Source organism: Alnus glutinosa, chromosome 10 (assembly GCF_958979055.1).
Source record: "Alnus glutinosa chromosome 10, dhAlnGlut1.1, whole genome shotgun sequence".
NCBI classification, from domain to species: domain Eukaryota; kingdom Viridiplantae; phylum Streptophyta; class Magnoliopsida; order Fagales; family Betulaceae; genus Alnus; species Alnus glutinosa.
The window spans coordinates 14,634,200-14,652,003 of NC_084895.1; the positions used below are offsets into that span (position 1 = coordinate 14,634,200).

General features: G+C 38.8%; 1 protein-coding gene across 1 annotated transcript; it reads left to right on the plus strand.

Moving 5' to 3' along the window:
- On the plus strand, nt 1-17,505 carry LOC133879086 (uncharacterized). Its single transcript, XM_062317634.1, has 9 exons — nt 1-316; nt 511-629; nt 801-1,008; nt 1,125-1,276; nt 1,550-1,652; nt 3,539-3,586; nt 3,696-3,908; nt 14,994-15,208; nt 17,305-17,505. Exons 1-9 carry the CDS (start codon nt 1-3, stop codon nt 17,329-17,331), a joined length of 1,401 nt encoding a protein of 466 aa, XP_062173618.1. The 3' UTR covers nt 17,332-17,505.
- Nucleotides 17,506-17,804: the final 299 nt, after the last annotated feature.

Genomic DNA, 17,804 nt, shown 5'->3' on the forward strand with positions numbered 1-17,804 from the left:
ATGGAAACAACGGCAGGCTTGTCTGCGGCTGTTCATGCAGTTCTTGATAAACATAATTATGAGGATTGGAGTGTTCGGGTACAAACCTATTTGATGGCTCATGATCTTTGGGTCATTGTTAATGCAACCACAGAACATCCTAATCTGCTAGAAGATGATGAAGCTACTATTATGGTTTGGAGAAAGAAGAATTCCATGGCTTTGCATGTGATCCAGATTTCATGCGGATCGGACGCATTCTCTAAGATTAGGAAGATTACTTCCGCCAGGGATGCTTGGGATACTTTGGAAGGAATGTACGTCCCTAAAAATACAGGTATTTTCTCCTTCGATGATCTCCTTTCTAAGATTACGAATTGAAGATTAATTATTCCTTCAAGTGTGCAAATAAATTTTAGTTTCATAATGAAAATGTTCAAAATGTCATCCGATAGTTGGGATGTAGATCTCAGAATCGTTTCATTTCATCATCATATATACCATTCTATGAAAACAAGAGAAACTTCGCAGGGATGGACAACAACGAGAGCAATTTCTATGATGAGTATGTGGCCTTATCCGACGCTTTGCGAAGTGGTAACTTGTACGATGCAAGGGAGCTCATTGAACTCCAACCCAATGCAGTGAATGTAAGAATCACAGCTTTGGGGCAGACGGCTCTTCATATGCTGTTGTTGCGAGACATTTGCATAAAGTGGAGGTGTTGGTCGATATGATGTGGGAAGACGCTTTGGAAATAAAAGATTACAAGGGAAATACAGCTCGATCTATTTGAGGCTCTTTTTATTGGAAACTGCCAGATGGCAAAGCGTATGCTTAGCGGGAACAAGAAGTTGGTCAGCATTGGAAATGCGACAAATATACTTCCTGTTGTTATGGCTATTCAGTTTAGGCATACAGCATTGGCTGGCCAACTCTATTCTCTAACTCCGCCGGAAGATCTAATGCCAGAAAACGGCGTCAATGGTGCTACGCTTTGTACCCAGGCTATATATACCAGAAATTTAGGTAAGAACTCTTCGTCTAACAATCCATCGGTCGTTTTTATTCGTGATGATTTGAAATCCCTTCTTAATTGTTCAATGTTTTCTGTATGCTAATGGCACAAAACAAATATGCAACAGATTTTGCTTGGAGTTTAATCAAGAGTTGTCCACGTTTGACTCTTGCTTTAGACAGAGATAATTGCTCCCCTTTGTATGCTTTGTCCGCCATGGCTTATGCAATATTCCAGAGTGGAGATCAGCTCGCGTGTTGGAACGATGGATCTACTCCTGTTAGGACCACTCGATCTCTTTTCTCTCTTTCGTATTATATATATATGCCCCCACACACACCTTAATTAGATGGACGTAATTTCTCGATCTAAGCATTACATGTAACGCCGTCCAATGAATAATTGCAAAAAACCTAATTAAAGCCAATTTTATTATAGTATTTGTTTAAAAAATGTGTTTTTATTGATCATATGGCCGGTATGCTCAAGTTTTATTTGTTAATTACTATCAAATTCTTACTTTAGAATCAATGGCCTCTTTTGCAGTGAAAGCTAGGTACGTGCATTCAATCGGCTGGTGCCACCAATGAAATTCGTTTGGACGTTGGAAAGGTAGAAAAGCGCCAAAGCGATCAAGCAAAAACTATCGGTTCAGGTATGTTTTTGCCTAAACTTTCTTCTCCAAGGTTCGTTTGTGACAATGAAAATCATATTTTGGGTTATTTATTTATTTATTTATTTTTAATAATTTTTTCTTTTTCTTTTCATATAATATACTATGTTCTACCGTGTTAGAATATTTACAACATTATGATTGATTTAGTTTCCTTGTTAGGGTTTATTTCATTCCTTAATATTCTAGGATTTATTTGCTTACTACTCTTAGTCCCTATATAAATAAAGCCCTGTGTAATATTGTTTCATACACTTAAATACAGTAAAGATGTAGCCCATCGCTGGCTCTCTGCTTTCGCTCGAGTCAAAAGTTAAAAAGACTTACCTTTCACATAAGAAAAAAGTTAAAAAATATAACTCTATCTCACAAAAAATAAAAATGCTTTGGGAAAACGCTCGAATAGGCCATCAGTTCATTGCTTCATGTAGGGGTATACATTCCTCAAAACCACAACCGTAATCAGGATATCTGGTTATTCCCATTTAAATAATCATAACTGATAGACCAGTTGTAGTTATTACCGACCGCCAGTTATTAAAAATTAGTTATTAACCGGATAACTAGTTATTAAAGTTTTTGCCAATCCAAACCAAAGCGTGCGTGTTAATATGATCCTTTTGAGTGGACGAGGACAGTGCACCGTTTGACACGCAACTTTTGTACTCGGCTTATCTCCACACTGCTACTCTTTAAATGTTCCATCTGGTTTCCAAGACTTCTTTAAGAATGTTTGCTTAGGTTGTTTTACCGTAAGTCTTTTTATAAACAGAAATGTTATATATTACCTTTATTTTATTTTTTTCAATTATCGTGATGTGACAGTTTTAACTAGATTCTAAAATTAGGTTAGAATTAGGTTTAAAATTTTTAATAGAGAATATAGAGATTTGTTGGGGTGCTAGCGGGATACCTCTGATGCTTAAATTTAGAAAGGGTGATTAAGGAATCACTCTAAGAGAGTGATAGCTAGGAGAAAAGTGTAATGCAAGGATGATAGAATATCAGCATGGTGTATGTATGACGGAGTCAGTTACTGGTTTGCGTTCCATCGTAGTTCTATTAGTTACCTGCATTTGTGTGTTCAATTATATTATGTTTCTTGGTGGTGTGTTTGTGTCGACATGCATGGAAGATGAATCCTATCTCATCTCATTATCTATTAGCCTATTTGAAGGCTAGTGGGGTCGGTTTATGAGGAGTCCTGGAATACACTTGTTCGTGGTAAATAGCTAGAAGAGGAAGAGAAGTGTCCTGGAATAACTACTTTCACTCACGTTTTTCGAGTTGGATGAAGATGGAGAATATCTGATTTATCTTCTCAGTCTATTGTTATCCTTGCTTTATCTAGTTTTATATTTATCTTCAATAAGCAGGTAGTACCTTATAAGGAATGTAACCAAGATCTTTAATGGCAATTGAATGAAGTTATGGAATTTTCCCTAATTTTTTTTTTTTTTTTTTTGACACAGGAATTTTCCCTAATATTGTGAGATGACACTTGTCCAAATACAGTGGTGAGACTCCGTTGTGGTGTGTTTCTTTCACCGTTGATTTCTATTCCCAAAAACACTGTTCATGTTACTATTCACGTGTGTTTTCTGTTATTCCTCCGTTTTTCATACTTACTTGGTCTTACGATCGATGTATCGATGTACCTAGGATGATAGTTTTTCCTTATGATTCGATTATAGATGTAGCTAATTCTAAAAATAAGTTTCTTATTACTTTAAAAAAAAAAAAAAAAGTGATTCTAGTCATGGGAATATGCACAAACTACAAGTTAGTATAACAAATACATTGTTAATTATGTTATGTTTATAACTTTCTAGTGTATAAGTGAGATAATTTAATTTCTACTGTTGCAGTGCTTGCTCGATTGCGCCAACTGGTTTCAAATCTACGTAACTTCTCCGGTATGCTATTTCTTAATTTATTTTTTGAAACTTCCTACTCTTCATTTTGTTTTGTTTTTATTAATAGTTCCATCTAGTTTACTTAACATAGATTGGACTACTGACAAAGGAATTGAGCATTTACATGAAATGGAGGGGATCCACGCCCATTGTCAAAAGCTTTTGGATCTCATGTCCAAAGAGATATCAATGTCAAATATGCAACAGAGGCAGAAAGGTTGCGTTGATGGAGCCATCTTCTGTGCTATCAAGAACGGAAATTTTGAGTTTCTTTTTCGTATTGTTAAAGAAAATCCAGATCTTTTGCGGACAGTTGATAGAGATTCAATGATGCAGAGGATCCGAGTCTGGTGACGTTGAGATGTCAAATTGCACAATAATGGCGCTGAAATACCTGGAGCAGGCGGATCAGCGCAAAATTGGCAAGAAATCGTAATTTGGCCTAATTGGGGCAATTTCCGAGTGCGCTGCAGTAAATTGGCCATAACTTTGGCTACGAGTATCCGTTTCGCGCATATGACCCCAATTCGGAAAGCTCTCTTCGGCGCGCACGTCGTGGCCACCCAGCTTCGCTCAATGCGCCTCATTTCGAGCCCCAAAATTCGCTGTTTTCCTTGTCAAAACCTTAATTTTAGATATTTTTTTCCATTTATGGTAACTTTTCGTTTATTGTTTAGGAGGTGATTCTGAGCCCGATTTGGGCCAGATTTTCGACATAATAATTATTTTATTACGTATTTCGTTTTATTAGGGTTTTCGGGATTTTGCTATTTTTGGCAAAAATTCTCCTAAACCTAATTTTCAGCTATTAAAGCCCGGCTTGTGGGCGTTTTTCGACAGATTATTGTTATTGATTAATTATCAAAATTCAGAGTTTTCTCTCTGTTTTTGGGTGATTTTCTTGTTTCTTCCTTGCTGTAACGCCCCAAATTTGAACCAGCAAATTCGTAAGCAGAAACCTCCGGTTTCCACGTGACGTTACTACATCAGAGATAAACTCTCGCAGCGGAATATTTTTTTGTTCTTCTAAAGACTTAGGAATTGATAACATAACACGTTAGAGCTGACTGAAATACCTCAAAACATTAATTAAAAGTTGCTTAGGTTATCATTACACGCTATTTGCACACTAGGTGCATTAAAAATAGGTGCCACAAACGGCACATATAATTTACAAGCCAAAATAACTAGAGTATAGTTAATACACACCAACAAAAATATAAATATCATTCTCAAGATAATATAATAAAGGACTGGAACACAGCAGTCCACAAAATGGAGGCATCCCAACCTCAAACACTGCTATCAAGATCACCTAAAGGTCTGGACAATCCTGATACTCATCTTTTTCATAACCTGTATTAATATATAACACAGAGAGAAAATACAAAAATACCTAGTGAGTTCACTGTTTTCAATAATATGATGATTACTGATTTAATTAACAATATACGATGCAATGATATGATGTAATGACAGTTTTATATGCACAGTCTTATTTATTTTCTTCTTGCACTCCTCTCATACCAGGGCCATTAAATCCCTGTTCGATTAAGCGGCTAATTATTGGAGCACGGACTCCCTTACTATGTTTTTCTTTTAGCTTTTCCGCACTAGTAGTCAAAGTAGCATACTTAGTACATTAGTCATCCCGACAGCCAAGTACATTGACCATCCCGACAGTCAATTAAGTAGCCATAACTTGCCTAGCACATTGACCATCCCAACAGCCAACTTGTACTTATTATTGTTTTTCGCACAGGCGGTATGCCTGTCCATTGGTCATCCCAACAACCAACTTGTTATTAACCCTGCATCAGAATTATTAACAGCATGCAATATGCTATTCCTATGCATATAATTAAATAAAACAATAAACACAATATTATGGAAAAATCCACCAGCTTCGTCCTCAGTAAGTATAGAGATACTTACAGCCATATTTGCAGTCTCATATTTCTTCATCTGTAAAATTATAAATACATATACACCTAAAAAGTGTTAACATCATTTACCACAAAATCCTAATTCTATTATAGGACCTCTTTTACATAATATTATTATTATTATTAGTTTAAACCCATTTTCTGACAAAATACTAATATTTCTAATAAAACCAAAAATATCAATTTTCCATATTATTCCACTCACCAATATTTAATTCACACACCACTCACCAATATTTAATTCACACATATTATTCCACTCCTCAATATTTAATTCACACACCACTCACCGATATTTAATTCACACGTATTATTCCACTTATTATTAAAATACCTAATATTGGTTAAAATAATAAATGTAATATACTTTAATAAGACAATTTCCAAATTACCCGATTTTATATATATTCACCAAAATTATATTCTAAAATACCCATTAAATAAACCCATGTGTCTATTATTATATATATATATATATATATATATATATATACCTTCTAAGTTGATTGAAATAAGTGCTTCTTCGGATGCCCTACGTAGGAATAGCATATGCACTCCACCCAACAGCAGCCCACTTACCCCATTAAAATAATCTTATACAACATCCACTCACTCAACCATCATTTGTTGTTGTATTCTTGTCTGCCATAGTTGTGGGATCACGTCTATCTATGTTTTCTGGAGGATGAGTCTTCGTTCAGTGTGAAGCTTGACAGGAATGTGGCCTTGCTCGATGGCAGAAATGGATCTCTCTTCTATTTCCCTCCATCTCACCGTCTCTCACTTTCTCACTCTGTCTCCTGTAACTCTCAGATTGAAGAGAGAAAGGAAGGAATGAGAAAGAAGGAGAAAAGAGCAGAAAGAAAGAAGGAAGAAGTGTGCGATATGAAGAGGGACATTGCTCTGTTTTATAACTGTGAGAGTAATGAGTGCAGGAGCTGATGAAACGTGAGGGTAATAAGTGTAGGAGCTGGAGAGCAGGCTGGAGGGTTTATAATAAACAGAGTGGAGGACGAGTAAGCTGGAGAGTACTTTGTTGGTTTATTATAAAGCTCAGTGGAATGCGACGCAAGGGATGACGCAGAGAGAGTGTAATGATAATTCTATAATTTAACAGCCGCTAGGGTATTTTACTCGTGGTCATTTTAATACAATCTGTCTTATTAAAAATTATTATTTGGGTTCGTTTCATAAATAATGTTATTTAATTACAAACATTATTACACATATTATTATTACACTAAATAATAAAGTGTCAAATAATATTTTGCACAATTAAAAATAAAGCCAATTAATCTAATGATTAATTATTTTGTCTATTTATTAACTCAGTAATTTTCGGATATAAAATAATTATCAGTTTTATTAAAACACCGTTTATTAAATCAGTTGAAAATATTTATAAAACAATTGATCGTTTATTTATTCACATAAATAATCATTTTTCATCTTTAATCAAATTATTAATATGTTTTAAAAACTGGGGCGCTACACTTGCAAATTACTTGTTGATTAGCCTACAGAATAATCACTATTCTGTTCCGGCGTCAATTGGTAACAGAGCTTCAGCACCTTCCTGAGACGTGGTCTTCATCAGTTTCGATGGCTGGTAGTCGTGGTCGTGGTGGTCGTCGTGGGCAGGTTCCGAATGAAGAAGCTCCGCACCGTGATCGTAGCGTTCAGGACGTGATGATTGAAGATTTGCAGAGGCAAGTTGCAGAATTAGCCCAGCGCCTTGCGGTGCAGGAATTCGGCAATCGTGAGATGGAGAACTCCGATTCCGATTCCACCTTCGACAACCCGTATCACAATCCCGCTCCAAACCGGGACCACCGTGGTCGGGAACGTCATCATGGAGCCCTCGATTTCAAGGTAGACTTGCCCGAGTTTTCTGGCACGTTACAAGCCGAAGGTTTCATCGATTGGTTGAATGAGATAGAGCGGATTTTTGAGTATAAGGAAGTCCTTGATCGCGACAAAGTGAAACTGGTCGCCATCAAATTAAAGGGTCGAGCATCTGCGTGGTGGGAGCAGTTGAAGCGGTCAAGAGAGAGGCAAGGCAAAGCCAAGATCACCGATTGGGAGAAGATGAAGATCAAGATGAAGAGTCACTTCCTTCCGTTCGGCTACACTCAAACCCTGTTTCAGCGACTTCACTCGTTGAGGCAAGGCATGCGATCGGTGGATGATAACACCGAGGAGTTCTATCAGCTGATCGCGCGGAATGATTTATCTGAGACAGAAGAGCAGATGGTGGATCGGTATTTGGGAGGATTGCGACAGCCCCTACAAGATGCCCTCAGCCTACACTCACTGTGGACTGTTTCGGAGGCCTATCAGCGTGCACTTGTCGCAGAGAAGCAGCAGAACAAGCGGCTCGTGGTTAGAAGCGATCAAGGCAACCGTCCGGTTCGGCCCCAAGAATCCCGTCCTGTCCAGCCGCCAACACAGGGTAATTCTAACCCTAATGTTAAATGTTATCGATGTGGGGAACAGGGGCATAGGGCAAGTGAATGCAGGAAACCTGCCAGCCAGAAGGGCAAAAACCTCCAGCTTGAGGAAGACGTGGTAGATTACACGTATGAGGAGACTGGAGATCCATTGTATGACGAAGATGGAGATGAAGAGGTGCTGTATGGAGACGACCAAGAGACTCTAGTCATTCGTAAGAGTCTGCTGACTCCGAAGGGGGACTCTGGAGATGATTGGTTGAGAACCAATATTTTCCATACCACTTGCATGGTGGCCGACAAAGTATGTAAGATGATCATTGATAGTGGCAGTTGCGAGAATGTAGTGTCTGATGAGGCTGTCCAGAAATTGCAGTTGAAGACCGAACATCATCCTAAGCCATACAAGCTGTCGTGGCTCAGCAAAGGAAGTGAGGTAAAAGTAGATAGACGATACCTAGTGTCTTTTTCTGTAGGCAAGAAGTATTTTGATAATGCTTGGTGTGATGTCGTATCTATGGACGCTTGTCATATACTTTTAGGCAGACCTAGGCAGTATGATCGCAGTGTGGTGCATGATGGCAGGAAGAATACCTATTCCCTTAGCATCAAAGGGAAGAAGATTGTGTTAGCCCCTCGTCGGGATGGAGCCAGTCCTGCCCAGGTAGCCGATAATGCTAACCTGCTTTCTATGTCCAGGTTCTTAGTCGAAGTTAAGTGTGAAGACAGAATTTATGCGTTACTGCCTTGTGGGAATAGTGCAGTAGACGAGACTCCAGAATTGCCGCCAGAAGTGCAGCGGATGCTATCAGAATTTTCTGACCTCATGCCAGAAGATTTTCCCCCCGGACTACCACCGATGCGAGATATCCAGCATCAGATTGACCTGATTCCTGGGTCGGTTTTGCCGAATAGGCCAGCTTATCGCCTCAGTCCCAAGGAAGCGGAAGAGTTGCAACGGCAAGTGGTAGAGTTGCTGGAGCAGGGCTACATCCGTGAGAGTATGAGTCCATGTGCCGTTCCTGCCCTGTTGGTACCAAAGAAAGATGGTTCATGGCGCATGTGCGTTGATAGCAGAGCCATCAACCGGATCACCGTAAAATACTGGTTCCCAATTCCCCGCTGGCATGATATGTTGGATCAGTTATCCGGTTCTCGGGTCTTCTCCAAAATTGATCTTAAAAGTGGCTACCACCATATCAGAATAAGGCCTGGAGATGAGTGGAAGACGGCGTTCAAGACGCAACATGGGCTGTACGAGTGGTTAGTGATGCCTTTTGGGTTGTCCAATACGCCCAGTACCTTTATGAGGTTCATGCATCAGGTTCTGCGGCCTTTTATGGGAAAATTCGTCGTGGTGTACTTCGACGATATCCTCATCTATAGTCCGACCTGGACATCATATTTTGAGCACCTTCGTGCTGTTTTCAGTATGTTGAGAACAGAGCGCCTCTTCGTTAATCAGAAGAAGTGTTCTTTCTTCACTACATCGGTAACCTTTCTTGGTTTTGTTGTATCTACTGATGGTGTCCATGCAGATCAATCCAAGATAGATGCCGTTTTGGAGTGGCCCCAGCCAAAGACCTTACACAACGTGAGGAGTTTCCATGGGTTGGCGTCCTTCTACCGCCGATTCATCAGGAATTTCAGCACCCTGATCGCTCCCATCACAGAGTGCCTCAAGGGTCGTGAGTTCTAGTGGTCTGAGGAGGCAGAGATCAGTTTCCAACTAGTCAAGCAGAAGATGACCGAGGCACCAGTTTTGGCACTCCCTGATTTTGAGAAGGTGTTTGAAGTAAACTGCGATGGGTCGGGAGTTGGAATTGGAGGCGTTCTCAGTCAGGAGGGACGTCCCATAGCTTTTTTCAGTGAGAAGCTATTGGGATCAAAGAAGAATTATTCCACCTACGACTTGGAGTTTTATGCCATCGTCCAGTCTTTGAAGCATTGGCGTCACTATCTGGTACACAAAGAGTTTATCCTTATTACCGATCATGAGGCTCTGAAGTACATCAATGGTCAACACAAGATAAGTAGACGGCACGCCAAGTGGGTGGCATACTTACAGGAATTCACCTTTGCACTAAGGCACCAAGCAGGAAGTCTAAACCGTGTCGCAGATGCACTGAGTCGTCGTACGATGCTCCTCACCACCATGAGTACTAGAGTCGCAGGATTTGAAGCTTTCACTGACATGTATGCAGCAAACCCTTCCTTTGGGAAGATCATTCAGGAGGTAACAGATGGTCACCGTTCTGATTTCATTTTGCATAATGGTTATCTGTTTCGTGGGTTACAATTGTGCATTCCAGATTGTTCACTAAGGCAACAGATTATTAGTGAACTTCATAATGAGGGCCACTTCAGGCGGGACAAGACGTTGGCTCTTATCTCTTCTGACTACTATTGGCCCAAGTTGACCAGTGACGTGGCTCACTTTGTGGAGCGTTGTTATGTGTGCCAGAAGTCCAAGGGTGTTCTCACCAATGCAGGCTTGTACACCCCCTTACCGGTTCCTGACGCTCCGTGGCTCGATGTCAGCATGGACTTTGTGTTGGGCTTGCCTCGTACCCAACGGGCCTGTGATTCCATTTTGGTTGTGGTTGATAGGTTTTCCAAGATGGCCCATTTCGTAGCTTGCAGGAAGACCATGGATGCTGTTCGGATCGGCCATCTCTACTTTAGGGAGATTATGCGTCTTCATGGTGTCCCTCGATCCATCACTTTAGATCGGGATACCAAATTCATTAGTAGTTTTTGGAGGAGCTTATGGGGAAAACTGGGGACAAAGTTGAACTTTAGTAGTGCCTACCACCCCCAGACAGATGGCCAGACAGAATTGGTGAACCGGAGTTTGGGCAGGTTCCTTCCTTTTATATTGATTGGACAGTTCTCTACCATTTTATCGCATACAACTTTCTTTCCTCCAGGGGTTTCAACCGTAAGACTTTGTACTAAAGGTCGTGTGCTAACATGACGTAATTTAATGTATGCTTCAGAAATGAATGAATGTGTAGCTCCTGAATCAAAAAGAGTACACGCAAGGATACCAAACAAAATGATGGTACCTGTCACAACATCGTTAACACCTCGTTCTTCTTCTTCGTCTACCTCAACCGGAGTTAAGGTATACACCCTTGCTTGGGCGGGTCGCCTTGGTGGGAAGTTGCTTCCTGGGGGTCGGGATCCTTCTGGGGCATCTAGTGGACAATTCCTCTTGAAGTGGCCAAATTGACCACACCTGAAGCAATTTGGTTCGCTAGCCTTGCACTCTCCAGCATGCACCTTCCCGCACCTCTGGCATAAAGGCACCTGATTCCCTGTTGTAGGAGGGAAATTCCTCTTCTCAGCTGGCCTGCTTCCAGTGCTAAGTGCAGGTCGTTTGAATGGGTATGACACCTGTGATGCTGCTCGTCTCTTCAGTTCATAAGCGGCGGATGATTCACGCATTCCTCTTTCAGCAACTGATGCTATATCGACTAATTTAACAAAGTTTCTAATCTCGTGGCACATGACTCTTTCCTTAATACGAGGATTAAGGCCATTTTCGAAACGTTCCGCCTTTGTTTCTTCATCCGGAATTAAGTTGAGGCCAAACCTTGATAGTTCAATAAACCTAGCGGAATATTGCTCTACCGTCATTGTGCCTTGCACCAGATTCTGAAATTCAATGGCCCGTATCTGCCTTTGTGCCCTTGGAAAGAAACGCCCATTAAATTCTTTTACAAACCTATCCCAAGGGATAGCAACTCCACATCCCAACTCTATTCCTAAGAGTCCTTTCTTAGACTTCCACCATCTTGCAGCTTCATCGGTTAGCCTTAGTATTGTATAATTAACCTTTTGCTCATCAGTACAGCCAAGGATCTCATGCAATAGCGCGATATCCGTAATCCAAGCTTCAGCAACTAACGGTCCCTGCATTCCATCAAATAGGCAAAATTGCTGGCTAGCAAAATCGCGCATAGAACAACCTACCTGCGCCATTCGACCGGCAGGTTGTGGAATTCTTGCCACTACTTCGGCAAACTGCCTAATTGTTTCAGCCATAAATTGAGCTAAGGCCGGATTCACTCCATCATTAAATGGCGGAGGTGGAGGTGGAGGTGGGAATTCGTTATCACGGTTGCCATGACGATGGTTTCCGTAGTTTTCGTTACGAACAGGGTAACGTCGAGGTGCCATAATTCTGTACCATCGCATCAAGCTAATCACCAAAATAATAATTAATTTAAATACTACACAATACATTTAATCACATAGATACATATTGATTAGCTTCAAAAGCTTATCATTCTCTAATTCTTACAAATAGATTACTCACAAAAGTTTTTATTTTACTTCGGGTACATAGCATATTGAAACAAAACTGATGCTTCTACAGTTCTATAATTTATTCATTTACTATTATTTCAAACTTAACATTACATTCTTCAAACAAAGTCTTTTATGTGGTTTATAAAATCGTTTATTAAAAGTAGCTTTTGGTTATGCCCTAGTTTCTAGGTAGGTCAATTTCGATGGTCACCTGAGCGAACTGCTCTGATACCAAACTGTAACGCCCAGAATTTGAGCCTGCAAATTCGTAAGCAGAAACCTCCGGTTTCCACGTGACATTACTACATCAGAGATAAACTCTCGCAGCGGAATATATTTTTTTTCTTCTAAAGCCTTAGGAATTGATAGCATAACACATTTAGAGCTGACTGAAATACCTCGATACGTTTATTAAAAGTTACTTAGGTTTATCTTTACATCCTATATGCACACTAGGTGCATCAAAATTAGTGCCACAGGCGGCACATAAGCATATAACATAAAACATGTTGAACATGACATTGTTATAAATATTTACATGCCATAAAACAAAATACATATAAGCGCAACTAGTAATTTTTAAGCTAGCACATGATAGTTCGTTAATGGTTTCAAAAAACCATCAAAACTGGCATATAGGTCCATGCCTTCATTCTCCAGATCTGCATCAGTAACTATGTAAATATGACGTCATCATATTTACATAGACAAACAAGTGAGTCATCTATTTTCATATCTAAGTTACCATCAGATTAATAACAGTTCATAAATAGTATAAATGCAAGAGTTGTATGAATATGCATCGTAGTAACCATTTAGTTTGTGTTTTATGATCATCTTTCTTCAGACCTCTCATTCTAGGTTATCTGAACCCGTTCACGTCCTTTGCCTCCCACTTAAAGTCTTACCTGTTTAGACGGGGAATCCTACCGGTCCCAGCATTAGTTATACATTAGGACTTCGGACACCCCTGGGTCACTCTGAACCCCCTGGATCCACTGACTAGCCTTTCTTCCACTTGCTACTACATCAGCTTGTTGATGGCTATCTCATCAGCCGTTATATTAATTGGACACAACATGCAATGCATGAACAACCACATGCAATAAACACACACCACACAATCCTAATAAAACATAGAATCATTCCTCAGTAAGTACATCCATACTTACACTCCTTGGTGTAGTTTCTTAGCTCCTTTTCTGTAACAAATATATACATAGAAGATGATATATACATCAGTCCTTTTTCCAATATTAAAAATGTGTATATTTTTACATCACTTTACTCATCGTTTTTAGTTATCAATTAAAAGGTAATTACTTCAACATGAATCCTAACAAGATAATATTTTTATGTAAAGAGATAGGGAATTTAGCGGCACAGCCACTTTGTAGGATTGCATTTTAAAGTAAATGAATACGGGGGTTGTTAAACCAATGCCGTAGTAACGAAACAAGTAAATAAATACGGGGGTTGTTAAACCAACGCCGTAGTAACGAAATAAATAAACAAGTAAATAAATACGGGGGTTGTTAAACCAACGCCGTAGTAACGAAATAAACAAGTAAATAAATACAGGGGTTGTGAAACCAACGCCGTACACGAAACAAGTAAATAAATACGGGGGTTGTTAAACCAACGCCGTAGTAAAGAAACAAGTAAATAAATACGGGGGTTGTTAAACCAACGCCGTAGTAACGAAACAAGTAAACAGGTAATGAAATCAAATAATAAGAAGGAAGTGTCAAGATTTACTTACAAATTTGATTTGGAGAGAAAAAACTTCAAGAACACCAAAGTGGTTGTGTGGTAGAAGGAGAGAAAAAGTGAGAGAAAACCAAAGCACAAAGCTTTCAAGAAAGTTGTCTAGGATTTGTGTGGAAAACAAGGAGCCTTGCATGCTTATTTATAGGAGGAAGGTAGGGGTATTTAGGTATGTAATAAAAGAATTAGCTTATTGGATAATGTCTTGTAAATTTAGAATTTAGAATTTTCGTCCAACTAGAGGGCAGCCTACTCCGAGAATTATTTCGATGGTCAAACCTACTCCGATTGATGTGAAATTTTGAGGGTAGATAGAGGACTTCATGACAAACATTTTCTCTTTTTGGTTCGTCTCATTTTGAGTTCGTTTTGACTTAGTTCCAGTCAAGTCAAAGTTTCTATCTATAAAGCCAAAATATCTTTTATCCACTTTCTGCGTTCACACTTGCTTTATTGATTTTTCTTTCTTGTCATGATTACTCTTGAGATATCCTATCCTTTCATCATTACTCTTGTTTTTTATATATAAATGTTTCTAGAAGCATGGAGATATTATTCTTGATAGTTTTTCGTTTAATATCGACAGTTGGGTTATTTAGGCTCGGGTCAAAAGTCAACTGGTGGACTTTTTACTAACTTTTGCCACATGGTAGATCTTTATTTTGTAAGCACAACGGTTTTTGAATTATCTAAATCTGAGTTTGTTTGGCCTATTTTCGGTTCAATCAAAGTTTAAAGCTTAAATGTAACTTTTGGTTTTTAAGGGTTTTTAGGTTTTGATCTTTTAATTTTTCGAAACAACTTTAGGTTTTCTTATAAAAACATGTGGATATTGTCTCCTCAACAATATCAATAATTTCTTAAAAGCTTGAAATTACTGGGCGTTACAATTAGCCTACAGAATAATCACTATTCTATTCCGGCGTCATTCAAGAAACATATTCTTGCTTGCTGTCTTACATCGACAAGCTAAAATCTTTAGCCTTATATACGGGCTTGAAGAGAAGAAGGTTATGATATATGATAGCGATGCCCAAGGCAATTTCATTTTACATATGGCAGGGATGTCAGCACCTTCCACTCTGCTTAACCACATCTCAGGTCCAGCTTTGGAGGTGCAAAGAGAACTACAGTGGTTTAAGGTCATATCTCTCATGCACTTTATATTTCCAACTTTAGTTCCTTTTTTTGGATAAATAACCGGTATACTTTAACTGCTAGCAATACGTGACAAATTGATGCTAGAGCAGAGAAAGGAGAATAGAAACTTGGGGGGTGGTTTAGCCACCCTAGACTGGCCATGAGGTGACTCGAGCCGCACCCCACAAGGCCCAAAAACAATCGACTTAAGGTTTGGCCCCTGACCCATCCTCATTTTACTCTTTGAGGGTGGCAGAACCACCTCCAAGGACAATGGGTGGCCGGCCACCCCATTTTGCCCAACTATTGTTTTTTTTCAAAAAGAATTTTTTTAATATTTTAATTTTTTTATTGTTAAATTTTATTTTTAATGGGACATAGGATAGACATCAATTTTTTAAGAGTACTGACGTGAACTTCCGTCAATTTTTGGACGGAAGTACCATCTTTGTCTTTAGTCATAAACGAGGTATCAACTATAGTATGAAATGAAGCATAGGGGCAGAAAAGTATTTAACCCTTATTTTGAAAATAAGTTATATTTGGTACATTTGAGGGTAAATGCAACTTTTTTTTGCCAATCGATGGTTTAAATACTTATTATGACCCACTCGTGACTTGTACATAGGGGTGTGTAAATTATCCGATTACCAACTACTGAAAATATGCTGACCACTACCAAACCGACTTCGACCGCCTACCGATTAATTATAAAATCGAAATTCGAAATTAAAAGAGTTTTCAACTTTTCGGGTCGGTCGATAATCGGCAAAATGGTTTTTTCAGTCGGTTACCGACTTACCCAACATGACCAAGGCTTAATTAGTTTTTTAACAAAACAACATCGTTTTGAACACCTATATAATCTAATTTTTGGAAACCCTATTCACTTCACTTGACCCTCACCCTTAGCTTAGACCCACAGCGCCGTCTCCCCCCAAACCCAGAAACCCTAGCCCGTTCCCCCCTCAACCAGTTCAGCCGTCTGCCCCTTCGCCCGTTCGGTCATCCGTTTAAACGTCTTTCAGATTCCATGCTTTTTTAATTTCTTTGCCTCGGTTAACTTTCCCCCAGCAACCAAACAAACCAGAAGTACTGCATTTGGGGTTTCATAAAGCTCATTCACCAACCATGGCCCATTCACTTCTCTTCCATTTTCAGCTTCTCTACCAAACTCTCCCTCTTGTTGCTTCTTTGTAAACCAGGTACAACAATCAGCATAGATGGTAGATCTATGTCGTTTATGCTTTTCTCTGTTTTTCGATCTACGAAACTCTTTGTTATCGTTTTCTGACTGATTTAGATCCTTCTAGTTATTGTTATTACATTTTTCACATAATTTTATTTTATTTTATTTTCATGTTTTGAGTTTTACTTGGTTTTTTCTAGATGTTTGCTTGTGTTTATGGGCATATCTGTATGTGTTCATATTACCGATTTATCCAACCGACTATTACCGACTTTTTGATTTTCTCGATTTATCTGACAATTTCGAAATTAAAATTTAACGAAAAGATGTCGGGTAATTATCTGATTTTATTGACAAGGGCGGGTTAGTAATCGAAAATGCTATTTCCGACATCGACTTACCCGATACCCACCCCTACTTTTACATCGTTCATAACATTAAAATTGAAAGACATTTTTAATTTTTTTTCTTTGCCAATCGTTGGTTTAAATACCCCTCTTATTTTTTTCTTTTCAATTTTTTTTTGTTTTTAATTTTTTTAAGTTTTATTATTTTTAATTTTTTTAATTAATTGGTAAAGATTTTTATTTTTATTTTTTAATTTTTTTTTATATTGTGCCTAGGTTGACATGTGGCAAGGTATTAAAATTTAGTTGAAAAACATAATAGAGATACCAAGTTGGTTTTTTCCCAAAACCCATATATTATCTGTAATATAAATGAAAACTCAGGTACAAAAAAATAAAATTTGCAAAATTCAGGTATCAAATAAGTCTTTAACCCTAATATTTAGTACTTTACCTCTAGTATACAGTCCAATTCTCATTCTTTCCAATATTGCCTTTGATCGATATATAATTCCATTTATGTTTTGGAAACCTTTCTTTCTAAGATTTTGTTTAAATGCAGGAGGTGGAGAGCATTGTCCATCCCTAGGTTAATGAAGCTTTAAACAAAGACGGTTTAACTCCCCGTGAATTGTTTACAAAGAATCATAAGGACCTGATGCAAGCAGGAGAGCAATGGATGAAGGGCATAGCAACTTCTTGTTCAGTGGTAGCTGTTCTCATCGTCACCATTACGTTTGTTGCAGCCTTTACTGTTCCAGGTGGCAACAACCAAGAATCAGGCTTCCCAATTTTCATACATAAAACATGGTTTATGGTCTTTATAATATCGGATGCATTGTCCCTCTTTTCCTCTTGAACTTCAGTCTTGAGGTTTTTGGGAATCCTCACATCACGTTATGCAGAAGAAGATTTCCTTAAATTGTTACCAACAAAAATGATAATAGGCCTTTTCACCCTTTTCTTCTCTATTACAACCATGGTGATAGCCTTTTCTACTACTCTTTGTAATATGCTACGTGGAAAATTATGGCTTGTCATTTCTTTCAGTTGTTTGTGAAA